The sequence below is a fragment of the Phoca vitulina genome, unplaced genomic scaffold, assembly GCF_004348235.1.
Source record: "Phoca vitulina isolate PV1807 unplaced genomic scaffold, GSC_HSeal_1.0 scaffold59, whole genome shotgun sequence".
Taxonomy (NCBI): domain Eukaryota; kingdom Metazoa; phylum Chordata; class Mammalia; order Carnivora; family Phocidae; genus Phoca; species Phoca vitulina.
Window position 1 is genome coordinate 838,009 of NW_022589762.1, and position 20,739 is coordinate 858,747.

Here is a 20,739-nt window from a genome sequence, read left to right on the forward strand (position 1 = left end):
GTTCTGAAATATTAACAGATAATCTTCTGACGCAAAGGAGGCAAGTTATGAGCTTTAGTAATCTCCCAGTTGGAAGTTAAGCACCTAGTTGAGTAGGGGCGCTTAATAATACCAACCAATGAATTCAGTATCATTAACCTACTGTTGTCCAGCTTTACTTCAATCTCCTCATCTGAAAAATAAAAACAGTACCTAATCTAAGGCACAAATACATTGTGAGCATATTTGGGAATTTCTAAATATGTTAACAGTTAATAGTTTTTATCCCTGAGTGGAGGGATACAATGTTAACAGTTAACAGCTTTTATCTCTTAGTGGTGGAATTATGGGTGATTTTAATTCTCTTACCTACACTGTGCTATAATTTTCAAGGTTTATATAACATCGGTATTATTTTTCAAACCAGTAATTTTGAACTTAAAGCATTATCTACACATTCACAGATTTTCCATCTGATGATTACAGAATCCCTAAAGAAATCCTGTACATTCAAGGTTGATTAACAGAGTAAAAAGTTTTCTTACAAGCAAAAATAAAACTATCCATGTTTTGGGGACCAGTTCTGTAAGTGGGAGGTCTTGACCTCTTGCAGAATTGCAGCATGAATCCTCCCAGCCCTTCACCTACCTAAGAGATTACTTCACTCTAGGTAAGTAGAAGCCAAGTCCTTGAGGATTCCACTTCCTAAATTTTCTAAAAATCCATGAGTTCAGTTTGGTGGTCAAGGATAAAACAAGATCTTTCCATATAGCTGAAAACTGGTTTCCTAAAAAAGCTGATATACAACTTCTACCACTTGGTATTATTCATCATTTTTACCTTTTAAAGTTGCAGTAAATTAAGATGGTGGGAGCCTTTCCAGTTGGCCTCACAAATACAACTCAGCATCAGAATTGGTTTTTTGTTTGTTTTGTTTAAGGAAGGTCTTCCATTGTATCATACACTCGTTAACCAAGGGGTTTTTCCTCAAACTGCCAGGACAATAAACTGTTAAATTAAAAAATTACCTAAGCAAAAAAAAAAAAAAAAATTATTTATACTGGAACAAAAACTGATGCTTTCAGGGGCGCCTGGCTGGCTCAGTCAGTGGACCATGGGACTCTTGATCTAGGTGTTGTGAGTTTGAGCTCCACATTAGGTGTAGAGATTACATACATACATATATAAATCTGATGTTTTCAGTGAGTTCTGCACTGTCGTGAATCAAATTTGTTAGAAGCCTAAAAAAGACTAATTTTAATTTCTGATAACTACTGAAAACTTTAAGTTACAATTTGCATTAACCATGTCAAAACAAACCTCACGTGAGAGGATTACCTGGGAACTGCAGAAGTTAAAAAGTCACTATCATTTGTTACCTACCTACTGAACTTCTCCTAATAAAAACAGTATGGATAATTATAAAAATGTGCATATGGAGTCCAAATATTCATTCGTGTTGCATGTATTTCAAATAGCATGCAGTTTAAAAACAGTAGTGTCACTTCCAAGAATCACTCCAATCAAAAGAGAGATCATCTCAAATAGCCCAAATTATTCCCCTGTAACAATGATTTTTCACTTCTATTATTCATACAAATTTAACCTCTTTGATCAGCTTACATTTCCTTTAGGAATTATACCAGCTAATACTTAGAAACCACAAGTTTATTTCTTAGATTATAAGACAAGTTAGAGATCTGTAACAATTTAAGGCACAGTTACCTCTATTTTTCCATCAACAAAATGGGAATATATGGATTTTGGAAGATATATTTTTCCACAGTATTTTTAGAATGGGTCCTTAAGCTCTCAACGTGTAATTCAACATCACTCACCTCAATTTTATTATCTTGCAAGGAAGAAAATGGGCTAGGGGGCAAGTTTACCAGCACCCCATATGCGACAGTCACAAGCAACACCTCCCACAACAGCCACCATTTTGAGCAGCAGGACAGAATTAAACTACTCACGATTTTATACCAACTAAAAGAAAACAATATTATCAGAATAACTGTCAAACATCTCTTGAATTTAAGCATTCCCAAATCTTTCGTTTTTGTGGCCCTTTCTCTTCTTCATCAATAAAAACAGTTATCCTACTAACATTTTTAGTAAAGATCATGCTTGTTACAATTACATTCAAACTTTGAAAGCAAACGCTATGTGCTATCTAAAATGCCCAAGTTATTACATCTTTCTAAAAACAGAAGCCTACGATTTAATCACATTGTTTTTTCAGGAACTAAGAATCGCCAAAAGCCAGAGAGTGGTCCGACTTTATCAGCCTACATTTTGCTTCATTCTCCCACCGTACCTCTATTTGATCTTTTTATTTTCTCAATTTCATTTAACTCTGCAACAAGAGCAAGTTCCAACACTTCATTCATATGAGAAGCAAATAATATTTCCGCAAACAACACTGAATCTAAAAATAAAGGTGAGGCAAATAACCTAGGAATAAACGAATTAAAATCAATCCGAAAATGGCAGAAAGTAGGATAGGTGGGGGTGGGGAGGCAACAACAACGATTTGCTCCTCCAAAAGAGTAATTCTTATTTTGATTACTCCATTGGCGAACTCATTGGCAGAACTGAAAAGAAAAACTGACCAACAGTTTCCCTTTTACCTTTGTCCAAGGCAAAAGGTGTTAAGTCCACTACATATATATTGCCAAAGGAGGGCAAGCAATTCAACCTGCCAACCAATCAAATATTTCACACCCCCTTCCAAAAATAAAAATAAAAGAAAGGACGGCGGATGCTGGTAAGGGCTGGCTGCTCGTCTGGGCCGTCGTGTACATTCCATTCCTCACACTCCCGCCACCATCCCTGCTACTAGGACCCCCTGATTTTAGTCCGGTTATCACAAAGCGCCGGGTTTGAAAGCACCTTCGGCCTGGCCAGAAAAGCCATCCCTTTACTCCACGCCCGCCCGGAGGGATAATGGTGGCGAAATCAACTCAAAGAGCTCCCGAGGTCCCCGCATAAAGAGGGCTGTACGTTCCGAGGAAAGGCGCTGTTAAAGAATAACGGAGTCCTAAACTTTCCCTCTGCAGCCTCGGAGCCCCGAGCCTGGGCTGAGCGCCGGGCGGCTCCCCGGAGGAGAGCGCGCCCCCCGAGCCCAGGCCCCCATCTCCGCCGGCCCGAAGTTAACCCAAAGCGCCCCCGAGAGTCGCGGGCCTCCGGCAGTCTGCAAAGTGCGATTCCCCCTCCACGCGCCCGCGGAAGTGGGGGCGAGCCTCTCCCCGGCACGACAGACCCCTCCCCCAACCGGCCGCAGGCCGCCTCCCGGCCCGGTTCGAATTAATCCAGCCCGCACCCGTCCCCGCCCGGAGCAGCTGGCTCGCCGCTTCAATGGCACCGGGCAGGGAGCGCGCGCACACACTCTCCCCACACACTCAGCCTCCTGCCCGAGAAGTCCCGGGAGAGCCGGCCCGGTCCCACTCGTACAAAAGCGCACTCTCCCCCGCCCTCTCGCCGCCCGCTCCGCCTCGCCCCGGAAGGCGCGGGTGGGCACGGCGGCCACGAGCGAACGTCCCGAGCCCGGACGCCGGCACTTGGCGTCCCCTGCGGAGCCCGGCGTGGCCCCCGCCCGCGCTCCGGCCCTTGAGCGCCTCGTGCCCCCACCTCCGAGCCCTTCCCCGGCCTGCGGACTACCAGCCAAAGTCTCCGCGTGCCCCCCGCTCCCTCCCGCACGGTGCTCCGGGACTTCCCGAGGGGGCAGGGGAGAAAGGGGCGCAGGGTGCGCCACCTCGCCCGCTCCTCGCGGCCACTCACCTCGATCTCAAAGTCGGGCAGGCGGAACGCGGTGCGAAAGAGCGAGCAGAAGTGCGCGATGGCCGGGACTTCCCACCAGGAGCGGAGCTCGCCCAGCCCGGCCGCGCCGCCCTCCTCCGGGCACATCTCCCAGGCGCGGCGGTGGCGGCCGCCCCGAACCCTAAGCGCGCCTCGGCGGCCCCACGCTGCCCGCGCACCGCTCGCCCGCCCGCCTCAGACTCCCGCCGCGGCGCAGCGCCTCAGTGCCTCAGTTCCTCGGGCGGGGGTGGCGGCGGCGGCGGCGACGACGGCGGCGGCGGCTACTCCCGCTGCTGCCGCCGCTCGGCGAATGCATGAGCTGAGGGCGGGCGACCCGGGCGGGGGGCGGCGGCTCGGGGGCCCGAGTTACTGAGGCGGCTGCTGCTCCGGCTGCCGACGGGGTCCGCGCGCTCGTCCCATCCTGCGGCTGCGGCTACGGCCGCCCCCAGTACCATACAATATAATCATCTCACCGCTGGGGAAAACAGATGGGGCTGGGGGGCGGGGGGAGGGGGCCGAACAGAGGGCCTGGGGGAGGGGCCGCCCACGAGGAGGGGGCGGGGCTGCCCTCACCACAACAACAACCCCCGCCCCCACTCCCCACCCCCAGTCCGGACAGCTGCATTGGAAGAGAGGGGGAGGGGAGAGGGAACCGAGCACCCCAAGAAAGAAGAGGAGTGTGACTTGAAGGGAGCGAGGTGCACCCCATGGACTGCCCTGGGACTCACTCCGCTTTCCAGGTGTTTGGGACTGAGGAGTTTAATGACTTGGACCAATGAGGACAATAAGGGTCTCTCCCACCCCCCACTTGGCCTTAGTGGTCGCGTCCTTTTAAAGAGCCCGCTGGGTGGTGCTTTCGGTAGGGGCTAGATCCAGAAACACGCACGTGTAAGAGTTCAGTTATTATTGGTGCTGAGGGTAGCACCGGAGGACCAGTGGGTTGTGCACCCCAGAAATATGAGGCCTGATGAAATAAAGTGATTTCCACCTGTTCTCAAACACTTTTATTCCATCCAAGAACGGTGTTTCAAGGAGCTCTAAAGTGGCTCTTTTCTCCAAGGAAAGAAGGTGGTGGGGCTGGTTAAGCTGGAACCAAGTAGGATGGAGGCTGGAGTGCGGCGGGAAGGGTGGGGTAGGGGGAGGCACCAATCAGCAGCCGTGCGCGAAGAGCGACACCCCCACCCATCCACCCCAGGGAATGGACACGTGTGACCGCCCTAGAGAAGACGAGCTTGGAGCCCTGCAACTGCCCTGGCTGCAGAAAAGCTGCCAGGACGAGTGCGCACAATGTAGTTCGAAAGCTGGGGGGATGGGAAACGGGAGATAGTCTGAGGAGTGTACTCTGGCAGGGGTGGAGATCTGCATGCCAGGCTCAGGGATTGTACTCTATCTAGGAGAGGAGTGTAGAGGCGTGTGCTTTCGAAATACTAAATTATGTAGTACGTTACAATTCTGCTAAGTCCGAAGGAAGAAAAAAACACCTCAAAGACAGACTAGAAGTGTACAAAACCTACAATGAATGCCCAGATATTTGTATCGGTCACTGCAATTACGTTTTTACTACTGGATTCTTCTCAATCTCTGAGGGCCTTAGCTGGGTTCTGTATCCACCTCTCAGGAAACACTACCCCTGACGTTTCCCCTAAAGTAGTCAAGTACTTACTGAGTGACAGGCACAGTCATAAAGTGTACAGTGGCTAAATCAAAGATCCTCTTCTAAGCCCTGAGCAGTGCAAAATCGGGAGAAAAATCATGAACGAATTTATGTGATAGATGTTGGAGTGGGCGGTCTGGAAATTCTCCCCCACCCACCCCCCCACTTTATTCTGGTCATTTTAATAACCTGTTGTGTTTTCAAAAAGCAGCATTTAAGGAAAAAAAACCAAATTCTTAAAGAAAATATATTTAAATGTATCTTTCATGAGTCAAAATACTTCTAAGACTGGCTCCCCCACTCCCTCCTGGCTTAGAAACGGCCCAAAAGTTATGCAGTTTTGTTCTTTTATTACCTGGAACTATTTAATGATTTAAAATTCATCCTCAAATTCTACTATATGCTTTCTTTCATCTTTGACAAAAATGAGCATATATCTAAATGCTCCCAAAGAGCAAAGGCTACAGTTTTGTGTGTTTATAAAGCACAGCTCTTCTCTAGATATCCTTTTAATAAATGAGATGTGAAAGGGGTGACAAGCCACTGTGGAATTAATCACATAACCTGAATTAGCTGTTTTCAGAACTTTCTCCTGGTCTTTCCTCATTTCCTCACAGGTCAGTTTGACTTGCCACGCTTTTCCTTCTCTCTCTTTTTAAACAGTTACTGCTTTTCTTTATGTTCCTTTCTAATCCATTATATCCTGACTGTTCTTTCCCCAGTTTCTTTTTCCTAGTTCTCCCTCTGTCTTCTCTTTTTTACCTGTATCTTTTATTGTTATTTAAGCTTTTTCACCTTGCCTCTCAATTGTCACTGCCAGCCGGCCAAGTAATAATAGTGCCTAAAAGGTGAACAGCACCAGGAAGCCGAAAGGTGAGAAGATGTGGTTAGCCCAGTACGTTTGAGTACTGGTTACAACCCCCCCTCAGTTGGAAGGCTACTCTTTTGTCCTCTTCCCTCCCCCACACCACTGCCCAGTCTTGTTAATCAACAAAACTGTCCTGGAACTGGAGGTGCCCCCTGGTGGTGGTTAGAGAGTCGTCTCTCTGAACACCTTTTCCTCCCTCTGCGTTATTTTCTCCTGCTCTAGCTTTTTTCTTCTGAGGATCCTGTCTCAGTGTTCATATGGACCGGCACACCAACTTGAGACCTGTCTCTTCCTCCCTTCCTCCCTTCCTCCCTCCTTCCCTTCTTCCCTTCCTCCCATCCTCCCTCCTTCCTTTCCTTCTTTTTCTTTAAGACCTGTTTCTTTCTGTCCTTCTCTAACTCTGGTTCCCTATCTGTGAGTTTTTTGCTTGGTTCCTCCCCTCACTGTGCTCTCCACCTACCCCAGCTTTCACCAACAGTCTGGAACCAATTCTGGCCCAGGAGCTAAGGAGTCTTACTATGTCTTTGGTCTGGCTGAAAGTGTGGCCTCAGAGTTTCCTGAATTTGGACTCCAGATAGAACTTCACATTTGGAGGTGATAGCCTGAGCCTTTGACCCTGCTTTGAACATTTGTCCCACCTTTCCCCCAGGGACTTCACTACCTCAGATTTATTTCCTGGACCCATGTTTGGCCTAATCTCCTGGAGTCTAGATTACCACCTCTGTACCTGTATGTTGGTCACAGGCCCTCCTTCATTTCTCCCTTTGTTTCACAGTGGTATCTCGCTCCTGGCTTTTTCCAGGTTGGCCCATTCTTTCATCCTCGAAACACTGTTTGTATCATCTTCCTTAAAAACACATACAGCTCATGCTTTCTTTTTCCCTTTCTCTCTCTTGCTTCTTTTCCATTTGTGAGCCTTGCCTGTTAACCTCAGATTACCTTGAAAATGCCAAGAAGTAATTCTCTTTCATATTCGCCACAGCCTTCAGTTCCATATCCTCTCCTAATTAAATGTTTTCCATTTTAAAAACCCCACAATAATTAGTTTGGCTAATCTGTTTTGCTAATTTATTAATGCTGCAAAAAATATTTCTATTTCTCTTTGCAAATATGTATTAATTTCAGTTCTGATGGAATTTTTATAGATTCCTGGAGGATCATCTGAGAAACTAACCACTGTTTTATAACATTACTTCTTTGGGAAATACATTGCAAGTTCCAAATGATCAGCTAAAAACATTTACCTGAACCTTGGAAGAGATGTGACAAATAAAAGTGTGTCTTCTCCCATAACCACTGCTAACCAGGACTAGAATCCAAATCTTCTAATTAGTCATCCAATTTTCTCTCTATTGGGTTACACTGCTTGAATTGCCCTTTCTTTTCTTCTTGCCTAACCAACTTGACCTGGATAGTCCTTGTTTCAGTCCCAGAATCCAATTGGAGTGGAAGCAGAGTATAACCATTATTTTGTCACTTTAGTTGCCTGTGTATAACCGAAGACCAGGTACCTCACAAATCCTCACACACCATCACATACAACCTTCCTTTCTCATTAGAGAGCTGCCTTCCATAAAGAACCTATTCCCAAAGAAGGCTGTGAGCCAGGCAGATTTTTAAATTTTAGAAGTCATAGAAAGTAAATTAGATTAATAGTCAGGAAATACGGGTTCTCTCTTAGAAAAGTCTCTTAATCTCGGGGCACCTGGGTGGTTCAGTCAGTTAAGCGTCTGCCTTCAGCTCAGGTCATGATCTCAAGGCACATCAGGCTCCCTGCTCCTGGGATGGAGCCCTGCTCAGCGAGAAGCCTGCTTCTCCCTCTCCCTCTCCCTCTGCCAGTCCCCCTGCTTGTACTCTCTCGCGTTCTCTGTTAAATAAATAAATAAAATCTTCAAAAAAAGAAAGGAAAACTCTCTTAATCTCCCTGTATTTCATCTGTGAGACTAAGGGCTAGAGCTAAATGGTCTCTGAGTTCTGTGGCTTTGCCTTTAAAATAGAACCAAATTAATATTCTTAAAATTTTAATTCAATCATAACACTTATTTGCTCAAAATTCAGTGAGTGTCCCTTCAGCATGAGAGAGAGTCCCAATTCTGATAGATTCTTATTCAAGACCTGCCACAATTTGGCTTCAACCTGCCTTCCCAGACTTATCTGCTATCCCCACCCTCACCCCATCAACCAATGACTTCTCCTGCCAAACTAGTTCACTCACCCACCTGGACTTGCTGCCTCCTCCTTTTTGATCATGCCTTTTCTATTGCCTGGAAAGACTTACAACTCAACCTCTCAGATCATGACCCACTCAAAACTCACTTCCTTCCTAAAGCCTTCCTGAAACACCCTAGCTTGGTTTTTTCTCCATGTACCCTTACACAAGAAATTACAGTTTGTATGATTCACTTATCAAGCACTCCTTTAGGTCATCTTCTACTATTTATTTTAAAGTGCTACTTAAATCTTTTATTATAACTGGGGTTATCGTCTTCCCAACCAGATTAGACTTTTGTGGGGGGACTCTCCCTAATATCTCAGCAATTCAATGATTAATTTGATTACATAATGATGATGCAAGTGATGGCATAAAACCGTAGGAAATTCAGAACCTCTTTACATGCCTATCGTGAGGGCACCTGGGTGGCTCAGTTGGTTGAGTGCCTTCGGCTCAGTTCATGATCCCATGACTCTGGGATGGATCCTGGAAGGAGTCCTGCATTGGGATCCCAGCTGGACGCCTGCTTCTCCCTCTCCTTCCTCTCCTCCCCCCTGCTCATGCACGTGCTCTCTCTCTCTCAAATAAATAAAATCTTTAATAAAATAAAATAAAATGAAATAAATACCTGTTGTGGATTCATTTTTTCCCCTTCATTTCTTCCTCTGCCTTTCTGCTTTCTCCTCCTGGAACTCATTCACTCAGCATTAAAGATCATGTTTTTCTCAATGCACATCTTCAGTCTAGCTTCTCTCCTGAGTTCCAGTATCATTTCCCCAAATGCCAATTTCATGCTTCCCATTACCTTAAACTCAATGTGTTGAAAGAAAGGAAAATAAGAACAACAGCTAGCTCAGCATTTTTCTATCCACCTCATACACCCTTACTGGCTTCCTAATTCTTCTAATGGAACAACTGTATTCCCAGACTCCTGGGTTCACTTGTTTTTCCGTAACACTTTTCTTCTCCCTTTTCTCTTAATAATCACTGTCTTATTGGTTCTTCCTTCATGATGTCTCTTGCATCCCTTTTCCTTTTGATAACCTCAGTTTCCATCCTAAGCCAAGTCCTGTTCATCTCACTATTTTAGAAACTTCCTGGTTTTCTTTCATCTAGTTCCCCCCGACTTGCTCTATCTTGCCCAGTATAGTCAGATTTATCTTCTTAAAACAGTCCTTAAAACAGCAACAGTTTGAAGAAGGTGAATTTAATTTTAGCAATATATTTTCTTAAACCCAGTATACCCAAAATATTGTAATTTCAACATATAATCGATGCAAAAAATATCAATGAAATATTTCACATTCATTTTTTTCATACCAAGTCTTTGAAATCTGGTGTGTAAATCTAATTTACACTTAAATGTACATCTCAGTTAGGACTAGCCACATTTCAGTGCTCAATCTGCCACATGTGGCTAGTGGCTGTTGTATTAGGCCTTATGGATCTACAGTAACCTAAATGATCAGTACTCACTCCGCCCCTTTAAATCATTGGTTCTTGGCCTATCTAAACTCTGCCTCTCTGTGTAGACCTCAGGGAGGCATCCCTAACCACCCTGGCCTACTGCAGCCTCTTCCAACTGACCTCTTTCATGGATGCTTCATTTCACTGAGTAAATCTAGCTCTTCCACGGGGAATAGCCCATAGGGCGCCTTTGTTTCTGTCCTCCACCTGCTCCCTTAGAGCAGTCTACAGATACTTGATCATAAATGGATGTTTGTGAAATAAATGTATTGTGTATTGCTAAGAAGTTCGTAGAAAACACTACTTTCTCTACATGTATTTTTTATCATAAAAGTCTGACAGAATAATTTTTAAAGTGTCAATATGCTTGCTATTACTATGTAATCTAGTTAACCACCTAGTTTTAAGGTTACTTTCAAGCATTTCACATAAACTTAATTTTCTATTTCTACTTCATTTCTCCACCTTCTAGTGATTTCTTTAATATTTGAGATTGTTTTTCCCAGCCCTAATTTTTCCCTTTCATCATATCAGGCTTTTGGTTTCTATTTTCCTAATATTATCAAGTTCATTTTATGTGGCACCAAGCTAAGTACTATACAAATGAAACCACACAGGTACATGTTCACATTTTCCTCTCAAGGCTAGGAACATTGCCCTGGGATATAGGGCACATATGGGCAGTAAATGAACAAAAGGCAAGTTATAAAGGGATTAAATAACATCGCCCTTGATCATGTCAGCGATGCTACCATTGCTTATCTTTATGTTTCCTTCCTCTCTTGACAGCCTTCCAGCTCTGTCCCAACTCTCCTTCCTAGCTGCCACGGAACCTATGGTTCCAGCACTCCATTACCTTTATCCACCTTGGGAAGCTTGTCAGTGTTGGATATCCTGTAAAGCAGGTTTCAGAAGTGAGGCATGGGGGGAGGGAGGGCAAAAGGCTGGGCAGCTGGTTGGGGAAGAAGATGACAGAGACAACAAGAGATAATTTATTGAGAGAGAAAATTCACATTAAAAAAAAATGTGTTGAGATAGGAGGCAAAGTCACTATAAGGATTCACTGTGGATGGAAAATCAGGGTCAGAAATTCTTGAGCGAACCAGTGCTTGCCATGATAAGTACCAGGGGATGTGTGGAAGTGTTGAATCACTGTATTGTACACCTGAAACTAGTATTACACTGTATGTTAACTAACTGGAATTTAAATAAAAACTGAAAAAAGAAAAAGAAATTCTTTGGCTAACCGTAGTGTGCTGCTCTGTATAAATGCCCCCACCCCCGCCACCCACATTTCCAGCAATTTCTCTCAGCATTTCTCTAGTTAATTACCCTCCCTAAAGCCCAGACTGAAGTGGAAACACACTCAGAGTAACCTGGTTTTCCACACCTTTCCTCAGACCTGCTTAGGATGGGGACTCTCATTACTGTGGCCTGTGAGGCTCGCAGCCTCCGTGTCCTTCCACAGCACCGTAATAACAGCTGCGAGGCTGCCTGGACCAGGGCTACGTGAGCAGCTCTCTTTATTTTTGACCGTAAGACTGGTAATTTGTTATTGCCATGAAACTGAGGTGTCAGGCTTGAAACCCCCTTGACCCTGGTTAAGAAAGGCTGCTGGCACTCAGAGGTGCAGCGCTGAGCTCGGAGGCTGCGGCTCTCTGGAGTGGCTGAAGCCAGCTCGAACCAGAGCTGGGGGCTAGCAAATCCTGTTGTAATGCCACATGCAGCCATAGAAGAGATGACTACAAATGTGACTCCTTTCTACCATGGACCCCCTCTTTGATTCAGGACTCAGAACATCATCAGATTTTATTGCCTACTAAAGAACCCTTCAATTAGATTCTAGAAACTGTATCTAAGAACCAGCTCTCTTGCTGCGTCTGGTTGCTTAGTCCATGTTTATGCTGTTCCATTCCAAAATTCCTCTCTGAATTCCTGGAGTGTCCATCCCGGGCCTATCTTATTGTGGTCTCTCCTCTTGTTCTTGACACCAGGTCAAATAGCTTTGTAGCATCTCAATTCTCAGTGCCATTCAGAAGCTGGTGAATCTTAATGAGTTCTTCTCTTAATCTCTTTTCAAAGGGACTACAATCCTTAATTTCTTCAACTTTCTTTTTAATTATTTTAGCTCCTTGTGTCATTCCTTTGGCCTCAAACCGTCCCTCCTCAGTTTAAAGGTCACATTATTTTGGTTGACAAAGTGCCCAGGGTTGTGTACAAGCGGGCCTCAAACCCCTTAGCTGGGCCAGAGTGGTCTCTCTAGTTTGATTCATTCAATATAGAAATATCCATTTAGGTAGAAAATTCAGTCTCTGGCCTTAAAGAAATTTCTGATGCAATTGATAGGATTATCCATGCTGTATAGACTATAAGTATACTATATAATGTTAAAGTCATAAAGGGGTGTAAGAAAAAATATAATAAATTTGGCTCCTTTCAGAGAGGAGTTCAGAAAAGAAAATATTTAGTGTGAGATGGAGTGTTTTGGGGGAGGCTTCCAGGAGGAAGATGGATCTTGAACTGAAACACGGTTGGCTGTCTTCATTCAGAGCTTAAAATCTTGAGTGAAATTCTATTGAATTCAAAACCAATTAAAGAAAACAATTAAGTTAGAATAATTTTTTAACTTAATGAGATATTTAGTAGAGAAAGTAGTATAGTATAAAGGCAAGAGCAGTGTTTTAGGATTCAAAAGACCTGGGATTCTGGTTATAACTTTAGTATCTGACATCTATGTGAGCCTGGGTATCACACTGCATTTTCTCAAATAATAAATAATAATAGTACACAGCCCCACTCCATTTACTTCCATGATTGATATGTGGAGCAAAGGAGATAATTACTTAAATTATAAACGACCATATACATATAAGGAATTACTGATTTCATTATTTTTAAACCTACTCAGTTCAAAAGTGAACTTTTTTGCTTTATCTGGACAGGTCCCAAGTGAGTTATTTTCTCTGTTGATTTATATTCCATTCGCATATATTTAAGATGGAGGAGGGAAGGACTAAAAATATATATATTTTACATTTGAACAAACATAATCTTTTTGAAGATGGGAGCTATGTCATCTCTGGGATCTCTCATTAGGCACCAAGTATCTATTTTATTGTTTCATTGGTTTCATTGATTTGATTGTTAAATATCAATTAAGGCTGTAAAGTTGGGCTTAGAAAATAAAATAAGCTGAGAGGTCTTCCATAATAGCAGTGAAAGCTCCCTCTGGTAGAGTATGCCTTAACCTATTAGCTTAATTCATACAGAATTTTTTGAGTACCTACCAACTTTAATAAAGAAAATGGGAAGTAGGGGCACCTGGGTGGCTTAGTCGTTAAGCATCTGCCTTCGGCTCATGTCACGATCCCAGGGTCCTGGGATCGAGCCCCGCATTGGGCTCCCTGCTCTGAGGGAAGCCTGCTTCTCCCTCTCCCACTCCCACCGCTTGTGTTCCCTCTCTCGCTGTGTCTCTCTCTATCAAATAAATAAATAAAATCTTAAAAAAAAAAAAGAAAATGGAAAGTAGAAGGGTAGATGTGCTTCAGGTGCCATCTCTGTAGAAGCCATATATGCTCTTGATTTCTTGGTATCAGTATATATATGGTTATTTTATTTTATTTTTAACTTAACTCTACACCCAACATGGGGCTTGAGCTTGCAACCCCAAGATCGAGTTGTATGCTCTACCGACTGACCTGGCCCTGTGCCCCAATATGAGTATATACATATATATGTACTTTTAAAAAAGATTTAATTTATTTATTTGCCAGAGAGAGAGAGGGAGAGTACAAGCAGGGGGAGTGGCAGGCAGAGGGAGAAGCAGGCTCCCTGCTAAGCAAGGAGCCCGATGTGGGACTCGATCCCAGGACCCTGAGATCGTGACCTGAGCCGAAGGCAGACACTTAACCATCTGAGCCACCCAGGCGCCCTGAGTATATTTTTTTAAAAGCAGAAAATGAAGGGGCACCTGGCTGGCTCAGTCAGAAGAGCATGTAATTCTTGGGGCATTGGGGAGGCTCAGTTGGTTAAGCATCTGCCTTTGGCTCAGGTCATGATCTGGGGGTCCTGGGATCCCTACAGAGGGGAGTCTGCTTCTCCCTCTCCCTCTGCCCCCCAACCCGGCTTGTGCTCACATGTGGTCACTCTTGCTCTCTCTCTGTCAAATAAATAAATAAATCTTAAAAATAAATAAATAAATCTTTAAAAAAAAAAAAAGAAGAGCCTGTAACTTTTGATCTTGGGGTTGTGTGTTCAAGTCCCATGTTGGGTATAGAGATTACTTAAATTAAAAAAAAAAAAACCTTTAAAAAATAAATAATAAAAGCAGAACTTGGAAATTAACTTTCCTTGCTTATTATCTTTATTTTTGAACTTAGAACAAAGAGCAAACATTTTTTTGTAGTCTAGAGTAACTTTCAATAACTATAGTAAACACTATTCATTTTATTACAATATAAGATCAGACTATTACCTTGTTTAAGCTAACCTCATTCTTTTACCAAAAAAAACCCCAAAAACCCAAAGTTTCTACTTTTCATGAATAAAACTGTGAGATTAACATTGGTTTCTAATTTGATTGCTCCAGGTACTCATTCAATAAATATTTATTGAGCAGCTGCTATGCTCTAAGCATTGTTATAAGAGTTGAGGACCTAGAAATTCCTGTGAACTTCAAATCTATTATGTTTATGGAATCATTTTTAAAGTTAATCAAGCCTCCTTCATCACCTCCTACCTCACTCAACAACAACTGCAACAGAGCCTGTAAGGTTGTTGCCCTTGTATAGCTGAAAATGTGAAAGGGGTGGGAAGGTGAGAGGCGGGGAGACCTGTTGGTGAACAGGAAAACTATGGGAGCACCTTGTGGTAACTGCAGGTGTTATTGTATGATTTGGTTATGATTAAGCTGTTAGATTTAACCATACAAAGAACAAGACATTTCTGGTAATACATAGATAGACAGTGCAGAGGTTGGCTTTAATTCTTTTTAATTTTAATACCACCTGAATATTAGCTACTATGATGGCCTCAAAAAACATTCTGATCTAATGGTATGTCCCTGCCAGACTAAACCACAGGAGTTAGCAAGCTGCTTAATTAACATAGAAAAGACAAATCTCTAGATACAATACTTAATGCTAAGCCTAGGAACTCTGAAAAGGTCTCTAACAGTTCTAGCTCCCAAATTAGTCTCCTGGCCTTTAGAGCACATGCCATGTGCCCATTAGAAACCCAACTTCCAATCAAGTTTTCTTTTTTCTTTTTTTTTAAAGATTTTATTTATTAATTAATCAGAGAACGAGAGCGAGCAAGCACAAGCAGGCGGAACGGCAGGCAGTGGGAGAAGCAGGCTTCTCGCTGAGCAAGGAGCCCAATGCAGGACTCGATCCCAGGACCCTGGGATCATGACCCGAGCCGAAGGCAGATGCTTAACCCACTGAGCCACCCAGGCCCCACCCCCATTGGCTTTCCAATCCGGTTGACTCTATTTTAGATAAAAGGACGATTCCCAACTGCTAGCTACTCTGTCAACCCAAGTGATTTATGAAATATCCATCTGTGTCCTTTCAGGTCTTCCCACCTATCATCTGAATTAAAGACTCTGCCGGGATCATTAGCGAGGAGCCAAGGAGAACAGAATCAGATAAGCCAGGTATGGGTGTAAAGAGTACAAATGCGCTTCTTTGGGGTGGCTGGGTGGCTCAGTTGTTAAGCATCTGCTTTCGGCTCAGGTCGTGATCCCAGGGTCCTGGGATCGAGCCCTGCATCGGGCTCCCTGCTCCGCAGGAAGCCTGCTTCTCCCTCTCCCACTCTCCCTGCTTGTGTTCCCTCTCTCGCTGTGTCTCTCTGTCAAATAAATAAATAAAATCTTTAAAAAACAAATGAACTTCGGGCGCCTGGGTGGCTCAGTTGGTTAAGCAACTGCCTTCGGCTCAGGTCATGATCCTGGAGTCTCGGGATCCAGTCCCGCATCGGGCTCCCTGCTCAGCGAGGAGCCTGCTTCTCCCTCTGACCCTCCCCCCTCTCATGTACTCTCTCTCATTCTCACTCTCTCAAATAAATAAATAAATCTTTAAAAAACAGAAAAACAAAAAAACAAATGAACTTCTTTTTTTTTTTAAGATTTTATTTATTTGACAGAGAATGAGAGAGAGAGCACAAGCAGGGGGAGCTGCAGGCAGAGGGAGAAATAGGCTCCCCACTGAGCAGGGAGCCTGATGCAGGGCTCGATCCTAGGACCCGGGAATCATGACCTGAGCCAAAGGCAGACGCTCAACTGACTGAGCCACCCAGGCACTCCTACAAATGAGCTTCTAGATATGCTTATGCATAATAAGGACAGGCTATGAAAAGAATAAAGCGGAAAGAAAAAATGGTATACATTTAATCATTGAACTTAAGGTGTTGGTGAGATTATGGCAAGATGGAGCCCTGGAGGGAATGCAGGTTAGAAGTGCATAGTGGTTTCATGGTCCAGATGTGCCCTATCGGCCCTCTGGGTTAGCCCACTACCCACCCAGAAGTGCTGTCAGCCTAATCACTTCTCACTTACAGAGATGGGGGGTCACTACCTCATCAGCCCAGACGGTTCCAGTTTTTATCAATTCTAATTACTCAAAAAAGTGAAATCTACCTCTCTGTAGATTTTACTCAATGATTCTTAATTCAGGAGAAAGATAAAGATACATTACTCTCTCTTCTACTTAAGAGAAGGCTCTAGTCATTGCTGCTCTAAGACTTCTCTTTTCTCCAAGTAAATACTCCCAGTTTTTATGTAGTCAGTATTTATTTGTTCATTTATTTAGAGTGGGACTCAGATCTGGATTGTTCATTATTACATTCCTAGCACCTAAAGCAGTGCCCTAGTGTAGTAAAGTAAGACCAAACCAAAACAAAAACAAAAACCATTTACTGAGGGCCTTTTCCTTGCCATGGGTGGTGTTTGGCTCTGGATTTAGATTTATGAAGTTCAATAAACCAGGGTCTGTGCACTTTGGCAGTTAAAGTCTAGAGAGGAAGGCAAACAAATAAATCAAGTATTACAGTTTTAAGTGTAGGCCCAATATGGTATGGAGCACACACAAAGGATATCCAAACTAAAGTGGGACACCAGAGAATTCTTCCTGGACAAGGAGATCCTTCGGTGAAGCTTGAAGGATGTGGTGCCACCTGGGGAGAGGGGGGAAGCAGAGAGGTGCAGTGGCGTGAGATAGCCAAGTGGCTCAGCTGGAGTGAAGTGAAGCATTTTGGTTTGCTGTGGGAGGAGGAAAGAGACGTAACCTGGGCCTTTGGTGCTAAGTTCAGAGTTGAAGGTTTATGCTAAAACATTTGGAGAAGCTATCGAAAGATCTTAAGTAAGAGAATGACATAAATTGATTTTTATATTTAGACCATTGGCAAATTATGGCTTGAAGAAGCAAAGAGAGCAAAGGGAGACTGAAGTCAGGAAGACTAGCTAGAAAACAGACTGAAGTCACAAATGCTGAATTCAGTAATTCAGGCCGAGAGCAATGAGATCCTAACTAACGCAGTGGCAGAAGAAATGGAGAACAGGCACAGCAGGGCTAATACTGCAGAGTTAGAATCTGTAGGCTTTAGTGACTGATGTGCATGGTGCTTAAGAAACAGGAGTCCTAGATGACTTCAATAACTGAGCAAGGGATGATGACATCACTGCCTGAAATGAGGTATGTCTGTTTGAGAGAAATCGGCACAAGCAGGTTTGCACATAGTGACCTTGAGGTGCTGTGGGCATTCACGGGTGGACATCCAGCAGGCAGCCGGATGCATGAGAGCAGCAGAGAGGTCCTGGTAGAGATACAGCTGAGGGAGCCATCAGCGTGAGGATGACTTTGCTGTTGGCTCCCCTGAGGGGCATACGAGGGGAGAAGGGCAGAGGGCTTTCCTTAACTGCTTGCTCACATGATGTGGACTGAAGACTTCTTAAAGTCCTGTGACAGCTCTTAACGAAGGTTCTTCCTGGAACTGTACATAAACAAATACAGAAGTGAATTCACTAATGCATGTATAAAGTGTTGCTCTCCCTGATCTGCTAAGCATGTTTATATGATGACAACCAAGTTGTCATTAGCTTTTTGGCAGCTCATCACATCATCGGTTCATATTGAGCTAACGGACAACTGAAACCTCCAATTTTTAAATACATTCTCAGGCCAAGGGGTCCTCCGACTATTTTTCTGTAATTGATTTTTGGAACCTGATTACACAATTTTACATTGACCTACTGGAAGATGAGCCCCTCAACCTGCATTAAACAGGCCTCTTTCTGCTGTCAAAATGAAGGTACCTCATGTTAGTATCATTTAGAGAATGTAAAGAAGTTTCAGAAATTTATTTTTTTAAGATTTTATTTATTTATTTGACAGAGAGAGACACAGAGAGAGAGGGACCACAAGCAGGGGGAGTGGGAGAGGGAGAAGCAGGCTTCCCGCGGAGCAGAGAGCCCGATGTGCGGCTCGATCCCAGGACGCTGGGATCATGACCTGAGCCGAAGGCAGACACTTAACGACTGAGCCACCCAGGCGCCCCAATAAATAAAATCTTTAAAAAAAAAAACAAAACATGAGTGTTTTTATGGATGATTTAAAATTTTTTCCCATGTATACATTTTTGTATTCCTAAAGTCTTCTATACTGAGCATGTATTATTTTTAAAGTAGTATATACAATTAAATATATTAGGTATTATTATATGCTAAATGTGTAAAACTTCAGAAATACGAAAGGATGTGGCACCTGGGTAGCTCAGTCGGTTAAGCGTCTGCCTTCAGCTCAGGTCATGATCCCAGGGTCCCGGGATTAAGTCCCGAATCAGGCTCCCTGCTCAGTGGGGGGTCTGCTTCTCCCTCTCCTGCTCCCCTGCTTGTGCTCTCTCTCTGTTTCTCTCTCTCTGACAAATAAATAAATAAATAAAATCTTAAAAAAAAAAAAAAGAAAGAAATGCGAAAGGAAAAAAAAGCACCATGCAGAAAAGAAAAACTGCCTGTGAAACCATTACCCACAGACTGCTGTTCACATTTCTGTGCTCATCCTTCTAGGCTAGTTTCTCATGTGTAACTTTTATAACTGGGAGAAAAACATCTCTCTCCACTCCAACTGCCCCTTCCCTGTTCCACTCCCACCCTCCCACCTGCTGCTCACCTCTCCTCCATGAACACTTGCAATTGTTTCTCAACTGGTTTCCTGGGGTCCCTGGCTGGCTCAGTCAGAAGAGCATACACCAGCACTTGATCTCAGGGTTGTGCAATACTTATCCCCTGTGCACACTTCTAGTAGGTTCTCATTTTATTGTATGGTTGTAAAGTGTGCATATTCATCCTCACTGAAACCTCATATACCCCAAGTGCATGTCATAATCTGTGTACCTCCAGCACCGAGATGGTGGCTGATGAATAGTATCTTTGCTGAAGGAATGAAGGGATGCCTGAGTGTGTGTTTGTCTTTCACTCAGCTAATCAACCAACTAGTATTTTCGAAGTATCTACTATGTACTCATCATGTGCAAGGCACTGTGGAGCTGTCAAAAGACTTTAAAATTTTGAATTTTAATACCACAAAGATTTTTTTTTGAGTGCTTCTTATTTGCTGTGAGAATATCAAAGAAGTAAAAGACATGGTTTCCAATCTCAAGAGAGACTTCCAATCTTTATAGGGAGATACAACTTTGTTCCATGAAACACATGCAAATAATACAAGCAAATTCCTATTAGTTGTAAAGACAAGTAGAAGAGAAATGGCATAGTGTAATGGAAATAGCACTAAGCTAAGATTGGGGGTCTTGGTTGTCTCCCCCATCTATCATTTACCAGCTGTATAACCCTGGGTAGGTCACTTCATTATCTCCTTGAATCTGTTTTCTCATTTGCTAAAAGATATGCTTTTATTTTTTTTATTACTAAGGTTCCTTCCAACTCTGATTCTCTAATTAAATGCTATGGGATGACTGGAAAGGGAGCATTTATTGTGGTTTAGAGTTTTTGGAAGGAAACTCATGGTGAAGGTGAAATTGAAGCTGAACTTGAGCTATGGGTGAGATTTTGGGTAGCCAGAGAAGAGGCAGAAAGGCACTTAAGATACGGGGAACAACATAAACAAAGGAACAGGCAGAGACAGGATTGAGCAAGCATGCTTGTGAGGTGGACTAGACCAGGCTCTCTATTTTAATAGAGAATGTTTGTCAGAGAAGATTGAGAAACAGCTTGGGTAGGTTGCCTAGGGCCAGGAAGGACTTAAGAGAGAGCACTGGAATCAGTGAAGCTATTTTGGGATACTTGGAAAACGCAGGACAGAGGTAGTAGGGACCAAGATTAGCTTTGCAGCAGTGAGAAGGCAGAGCAATGGCTGAAGAGAAATTTCACAGATAAAATCAGAAAGCTGGCTTGGCTATCCAGTCTGAAGGAAACGGATGAGTCAAAGACACCTCTTATATTTTATTTTATTTGTTTAAGATTTTATTTATTTATTTGACAGAGCACAAGTAGGCAGAGCAGTAGGCGGAGGGAGGAGAAGCAGACTCCCCGCTGAGCAAAGGGCCCGATGCAGGGCTCGATCCCAGGACCCTATCCCAGGACCCTGGGATCATGACCTGAGCTGAAGGCAGATGCCCAACCGACTGAGCCACCCAGGCACCCCAACACCTCTTACATTTTAAACCAGAGAAAGTGAATAAACCAGATTCTGACCCAGGCTCCAACACCTCTAGGAGAGAGGATAGCATGCCCCAGCAGCCTATGCTGTC

General features: G+C 43.7%; 1 protein-coding gene across 2 annotated transcripts in view; it reads right to left on the bottom strand.

Moving 5' to 3' along the window:
* LOC116623493 (cat eye syndrome critical region protein 2) overlaps window positions 1-3,957 on the bottom strand; it is a 176,248-nt gene extending 172,291 nt beyond the window's left edge. For both annotated transcript variants that reach the window (XM_032390690.1, XM_032390689.1), the window contains exon 1: window positions 3,760-3,957. In XM_032390690.1, coding sequence (XP_032246581.1) covers window positions 3,760-3,885 — 126 coding nt within the window. In that variant the 5' untranslated portion in view covers window positions 3,886-3,957. The remainder of the gene's footprint in view (window positions 1-3,759) is intronic.
* Between the last annotated feature and the right edge of the window lie 16,782 nt (window positions 3,958-20,739).